Here is a 7,220-nt window from a genome sequence, read left to right as displayed (position 1 = left end):
TTAAAGTTCTTAATTTAATTAATTTGGTTATAAAAATTTATGTACTCTTTTCATAGCTATTTTCGCTTTGGCCTTGGCATATGTTATGCACATTTAAAGCGTATGGCGAGTTTTCCGCTTTTCACCTGATAGGCCACCTCCGAAGGTGCCTGGGAATCTCTGAGACTAACAGGAAGTTTCTCACACTTCCAGGACATGTGCTGCTTTTTTTTGCCGTTTTTCCCCGTCTGGTTATCAATTGGCCGATTGGAAATTCCCGGATCCCTATGCTCTGGCGTGAGAACCGAACGGAAACCAAGTATTTTTAGCATACTGTTTTAACATACCTGTGGCCCGTCGTCGTCCTTATGTGAAAGTAGCGGCACCACTCGCCGCATGACCGGATCCGACCTGGGATCGGAAGAAGGAAGGAAGAACAGCGCCGGACCCGCAACACCCACATTAGCATCGGCCCAGCGTCCAGTGTATCGTTAATGGCTTTATGGACTCTCCAGTTCCCACTGCTGTCCGCAGCGTGGGAAACATCCAACCTGCTGTCCCTACGGAGCGTCTTCCTCCGGGTCACTCCCTGCACGCCACAGCTCTGTAGTTCAAGTTCAGTGTGAAGATTTGTGTTGACTTTATTATTAAACTTTTACCCATTTGTCTTTGTATAGTGCCATTGTGTATGGTCAAGTTGGCAATAGAAATCAGATATAAGCTAATCGCGGATATAAAGTGCATACATTTTCTTAGTGATATATCAAGTATTTTTTTGAGGACTTATTAAACTCCGAAAGTAGTGAAGCTAACGAATATACATATATTGCAATTCTTTAAAATTTTGTAATGGGAAATATCGATCTTCATTGTGTCCAATTTAATAGGAAGATATGTGCATTATAAACTGCATTAAAAATACGTGTCCTGTGTCAATAAGCCTGAATTTAAGTGCAAATTCCTTGTAGTACAACCAAGTTCTTTAAACTCCCAAAGGAAATCGACTCAATGGGAAGCGAAGCGCAGCAGGAGTTCGCATGATTCGGATTTTGGCAAAACTGCGCCAAAATCACGTTCGAAAACTATCAATGGCAAGATGCTGACTGTGGGTCATCCCAAATGTATGGTATATAGTCCTAACCTCCTAACCGCTCCTCCTGTGTGTGCGTGTCATCATTTGTGTTTTATGTGCTTATACAGAGACATATAAACGAATAATATGTATGTAGATAGAAGTCAACTCCTGTGGTGGGCCAGAGTCAACCTGTTGAATGCAGAGGTCAGGTCGAGTGAGATGGCAACAACGTCATCCAATATGTTTGCCATTCTCTCTTGAGGATCTTGCCGAATTAGTTACATTGCGAAAAGTCAATTGCCCTGACAGGTAGACAGGTAGAACTCATCTCGGCCAATGGCGTGTTTTCCCTAGATCAGGTAGGAACGGCGGGATCCTTTCCAGGATCTCTGCTCGGAAACTGTTAAAACTGCTTGGCTGGGATAAAAGCATCTCAGTTGCAAACAGGTGATTGCAGGGATATGAGCTACAGCTCACAGGACGACTGTTTAGCAAGGATTTAAGACAGAACACAAAAAGAAAAACTGAAACATGACCAACCATCGCAGAGTGCGCAAGGACTGTTATGAGAGTAGATTGCATGGTCGGTTCTTAGATATTTTTAACGAGTAATTCTTGGGCCAGTACTAACTCTATGTGTTGTTTGATCTCTTGCAGATATAGCCAAAACGTGTGCCATGAAGGAGAAAAGCAATAATGCGGCTCGCACGCGACGTGAAAAGGAAAACACAGAGTTCTGTGAATTGGCCAAATTACTGCCGCTGCCAGCGGCGATTACTTCGCAATTGGACAAGGCCTCCGTCATCCGGCTGACCACATCGTATTTGAAAATGCGCCAGGTCTTTCCCGACGGTAAGTTTGCACTACATTTCCGTTCGAAATTTCCCGGATGCTGTGTGGAAAACTCACTTGATTTGCCGCTCAATTTGTCGCCGGTCTTGGCTTTTCATCTCTGTCGTGTGAAATACGCCTTCCGGCTATGGCAAATGATGCGGAATGTTTGACAGCCACGCGACCGCCACGCTCATTATAATCCGACCTCGACGTATCCTCTCAGCAGGACATGTCCCTTTTGTTTTTTTTTTAACTCCTGTTTCTGTTGAAGCTTTCAAGTTTAAACGGCAGTGTTTGGCTAAAGCATACGTTTGCGAGGACATCCCGGAGAAAAACCACTCGACAATGGGCAGGCAATAAACAGAAGGATATACACAGTGGGCCAGAGAGTGGGCGGTGGTTGGTGTGGGGTGGCTAAAACATAATGGCGGCTGTTGTTCCACTCAGAAAGCAACGAGCGACTAGAGAGCCGGCTGGAAGTCTCTCTCCCTTTTCTCTTTCTCTCTCGCGCTCGCTTTCCCCACGTGAGTGTGCGCCGCAGAGATTTTGTGCTGACGAAAGGGGGTTTGCTCGAGAGGACGAGTGAGTGGGGTGGGGTGGGTGGTGTGGCTGTCGCTTCCCATTGTTGCAGGCCGTTTTGTGCTTTTCTTTTTCCCCCTTTATTGAAATAATTATTTTAATAATAGGCAACAAACAACGAGGGAAGTGCTGGGCTATATACTCATGACAATACATGGACAATACTTGGCAAAGGACAATACTTGGCACAGGGAAAGGAAGTGGAAGAGGGAGGCTGTGACAGTGGGAGTGGAAGTGGGTGGTTACTGGTTGTGGGCTGTGAATGGGCCACCTAAGGCGCTCGATGACTTTAATTGGGAATAATATTTAGACGTCAGCAGTGACAAGTAGGGCGGGTATACGGTCATGTGTTTGTAGCTGGTGGGAATTTTTCGAATTAAGGATGCGGATCCTATTCAAAGTCGAAGCCAACTCGAATCTCCCTTATGTATTAATTTTTGGTGAAACTGTATTAATTGATCACCAAATTAATTTATCTTTCAATAAATGTATCTTGTATTAATTGATCCCAAATTAATTTATCTTTCCATAAATGTGTCTATTGATATTACAAATAAAATTTTTTTGTTTAGCTTAGTTTGATAATTATTTTTCCTTAACTTTAAAAAAATTGTATATTTTGTATATTTGTATATTTTTTTAAATTTAAATGTACATTTTAAAATTGGTGAACAAATTAACTGAAAAATAAACATTTTTGGTTTTATCAGATTGATATAAAAAGGGTTTTGAAAATTTTAACTGATATTTTAATCTTTTCCCTATATAATTTTTGTACTTATGAAAGTTAACAGAATAACTTTTGCATAGAGAAGTAATAGCCACTTCCACTTCTACATATACTTTAGCGCCCCTGGTGCTCGCTTGTTAGACTTGTATAATTTACCATAGGCACCCTGTTTCTTGTTTGTTCCTCTTCATTAGTCTGGCAGCTCTTCTTAGCTGACTGTTCTAGAGCTGTTCTAAAGTCTTTCTTGATGTTTTTTCGATGTTTCTCCCACAGAAAAATTAGGGACGGGAGCCTGATTTGACAATTTTTCGTAAGCACTGGAGGTCTTCTCCGTTACCGAAGTAATATTCAATATAGAATATTCTCTGTGAGTCTGGCAACGCAAACAAGTATTTTCTCAATTGCTGCAGAAAAGACAATTTAAATTTATTATTATAAATAATATATTATAAATAAATACAATTTTTTAATTTTTTTTTATTAAAAACGTGAATAATGCTTTATATTCAAAACTCAACATTAGTTAATAATCGATGCATCGCATTTTGACGCTACCGATAGTATCGATGGAGATATCGGTGTTGTTGCAGCTCTAGTTCCACGTCAAGCGCCGGAAAAAAACACGACTTGCATTTATTTAATTTATTTGGCGACTGGACTAACGAATTTGTAGCAACATGGTGAGCCTGCTGCAGGAAATCGACACCGAGCATGAGGACATGGTCCACCACGCTGCCCTGGACTTCTACGGCCTGCTGCTGGCCACCTGCTCCTCGGACGGCAGCGTCCGAATCTTCCACTCGCGCAAGAACAACAAGGCGCTGGCGGAGCTCAAAGGCCACCAGGGACCAGTGTGGCAGGTGGCATGGGCCCATCCAAAGTTCGGGAACATCCTGGCCTCATGCTCCTACGACCGCAAGGTGATCGTCTGGAAGTCTACAACGCCCCGCGATTGGACCAAGCTGTGAGTAAAGTCACGCACACATCAGCAGCAACCTCGCTCACACAAACGGGTGACACAGTCAGAGGGGAGCAACGACTACGGGATACCCATTGATCAAAATTTGTTTCATTAACGGTTTACGATACTAATGAAATTTACCAATCTAGAAGAACATTGCTCCAAAAGATTTCACTAACTTGAAACTCTATACGTAAAGTACTTAATTCTCTTATTGACATAACTTTCCATTTTTATCAGCTAATCATACTTTGGTAAAGGGTACAACACACACTCACCCATACTTGCATAAACAAACATATGTGGGACATATGTATATTTATGCTGTTATCAATCAATGGCTGCCACACATCTAATTTTTGTGCTTGCCACATTTCAGCTACGAATACAGCAACCACGACTCCTCTGTAAACTCGGTGGATTTTGGCCCATCTGAATACGGCTTGGTGCTGGCCTGCGCCAGTTCGGATGGTTCCATTTCGGTGCTCACCTGCAACACAGATTATGGTGTGTGGGACGCCAAGAAGATTCCGAATGCTCATACCATTGGGGTGAATGCGATTTCGTGGTGCCCAGCCCAGGCTCCGGATCCGGCCTTTGACCAGCGCGTTACCTCGCGTTCGACGGCCGTGAAGCGTCTGGTAAGCGGTGGATGCGATAACCTGGTGAAGATCTGGCGCGAAGAGAACGATCGCTGGGTGGAGGAGCAGCGCCTGGAGGCCCATTCCGATTGGGTGCGTGATGTGGCCTGGGCGCCATCAATTGGCCTGCATCGGTCGCAGATCGCTACAGCCTCCCAGGATCGCCACGTGATCGTGTGGAGCAGCAATGCAGATCTGACACAGTGGACTTCCAGTGTGCTGCACACATTCGAGGATGCTGTGTGGAGCGTCTCCTGGTCCACCACCGGCAACATTTTGGCCGTCACTGGGGGCGATAACAATGTCACGCTGTGGAAGGAGAACACTGAGGGCCAATGGATACGCATCAACTACGAGTCTGGCACTGCCATCCAGTCTAAGCAGCCACCGCACCATCCCCATTCCCACACCCAGCAGCAAACACAGTCACAACAGGCACAGTCGCATCAGCAGCAAGCGCCTTCACATCCGGGTCCCTCTTCGGATTCGGAACATAGTTCGAACCTCTCCAACTCACAGCTCTCAAACTGAGAGAGTATGTATTTCAAGCGCAAGTCGTGGTCAAATGTTATCTTACAAAATACCTATAAAATATACAATCTAATGTTCGCCCTATAGTTTGTGTTATTGTTTGTTTTTTTTTTTGTTTTGTATATGAGCCTACTGATGACTTGGAAGGACTAATATTGCAACTTAGATCCAAGTTGAAGCTTTAATATGGATGATGATAATTCTATAACATTTTTTAAGGTATAAATGGATATACAGTGACGCCTTTATATTGTAACTTTAACTTTTCAAAGCCCGAGAGTATTAGAATACCTGGAAAATATTATTAAACTTCTAATTTAAGTTATTTTAATACTATGTTAAAAAGTATTTTTCTTTATTTTTTGAGCAGATTGATTGGCAACTCTAGAAAGGATTGGTTTGGCTCACTTTAATTTCTTATAATTAGCATTACGCAGGCTCTGAGTTCGAGAGTTCGCGGGCCCTAATGTACTACGGTTTGTAATTAATACGTCTGCTTGAAGGAAAAGTAATCACGGGCTCCTTGCGAAATTGCATAGAATTAACCTCCTTTTATGGTACATTGACTTGCGTTTACGTTTAAGTTGCTCTGATAATTAGTCATAGATTAGGCGCAGTTTCAGGTCTCGGAGCCGCAGTGGAGGTGCGAAAATTGAAAATCCATGAAAGCCATAGCTCTGACCACAAAGAAGGAGCTGGTGTTTAGACGTGGTAAGTAATTTTTCATTCATGGGAGCGGAAGTTACCCATTTCGAGTAAATTCGGGACACGTGCCGCGATAAAATGCGAAACAAACAAATAAACATTTTGCTGAAGCTAATGCCCATGATGGAAGGTGGAACTACTGTGGAAGGGTGCACTGCACTGCATGTTGGGGCTCCTTAACCGTCTTATCTCGCTTTACACGGTTTTCAGAACTTTTTCATTTCGAAGCACTTGACTGCCTGCACTGGCAGTGCATGTAGCTGTCAGGATTATATATCGATTAGATTACCCAAACTAATCTGAACTAACTTTTTTATACCAACTTTTAAGTACAGCAGCTTTTGCCATACATTTTGCAAGTAATATTAGCTTATCAAGTTATGTTATAATAACAGATTAGTCAATTTTTACAACGCAGAAGTTTCCTGTTTTTATGATTTATAGATAGTTTTATGTAATCTATTTTTGCTTAAAATGGCGTATGTCTTATGTATCAGTTGATATGCAGTGCATGTAGCTGTCAAAATTATTTATCGATTAGATAGATTACCCAAACTTATACTGAATTACCTTTTTTTAGACCAACTTTTAAGTCTTTGTCTTCAGATATGAAAAGAATTGGCAGCTTTTGCCATACATTAGATTTGCATAGTTTTAGTTTTTATAACAGGTCAGTTTCATAACGATTTTACAAAGCAGAAGTTTTATGATTTGTAGATAGTTTCATGTAATATATTTTTGCTTAAAATGGTGTGTGTTTTATGTGTCAGTTGATAATAAATTAAAGCCTCTAAATATTTAGTAATTTCAGGAAAGTATTGCTATATATTATATACTAGTTCTTGTGGTGGATTTTATAAAGAAATTTATAATGAAGCCAGAAAATTGATTTTAAAGAACCTTTCCCTTTGGACAATAATTGTAGTTTTAAATGCATAAATAAAAGTAACGTTTGCGAGATGACCTTGCAGAGTTTCAATTATGGACTTCTTCCCCAACTGACTCATTCAATAATTAAAAAAACCCAATAATTTAAAAACCCAAGGCGGTGAGGCAAAAGGTCAGGCATTTACTCCGAGATTGGCCCTAATGACAAACAATTGAAGTTTGCATGTCCGGCAGGGAAATCGTAGCGGGACTCAACGCCGCCCAAGAAAATCCGGGTCCGGTAAAATTGCATTTTAA

General features: G+C 41.7%; 1 protein-coding gene and 1 long non-coding RNA gene across 2 annotated transcripts; one reads left to right on the top strand and one right to left on the bottom strand.

Moving 5' to 3' along the window:
* Window positions 1-3,758: 3,758 nt before the first annotated feature.
* Window positions 3,759-5,416, top strand: Sec13 (nuclear pore and COPII coat complex component secretory 13). Its single transcript, XM_020957145.2, has 2 exons — window positions 3,759-4,161; window positions 4,538-5,416. Exons 1-2 carry the CDS (start codon window positions 3,875-3,877, stop codon window positions 5,328-5,330), a joined length of 1,080 nt encoding a protein of 359 aa, XP_020812804.1. The 5' UTR covers window positions 3,759-3,874; the 3' UTR covers window positions 5,331-5,416.
* Window positions 3,781-4,544, bottom strand: LOC147644135 (uncharacterized). Its single transcript, XR_015270999.1, has 2 exons — window positions 4,300-4,544; window positions 3,781-4,236 (listed from the first exon to the last, which is right to left on the bottom strand). It is a non-coding gene; the product is annotated as an uncharacterized LOC147644135 (long non-coding RNA).
* Window positions 5,417-7,220: the final 1,804 nt, after the last annotated feature.

Source organism: Drosophila serrata, unplaced genomic scaffold, assembly GCF_035046125.1.
Source record: "Drosophila serrata isolate PLE 108 unplaced genomic scaffold, ASM3504612v1 contig_228, whole genome shotgun sequence".
NCBI lineage: Eukaryota > Metazoa > Arthropoda > Insecta > Diptera > Drosophilidae > Drosophila > Drosophila serrata.
The sequence above is the reverse complement of the archived record's forward strand: the minus strand, read 5'-3'. Positions and strand labels throughout refer to the sequence as shown.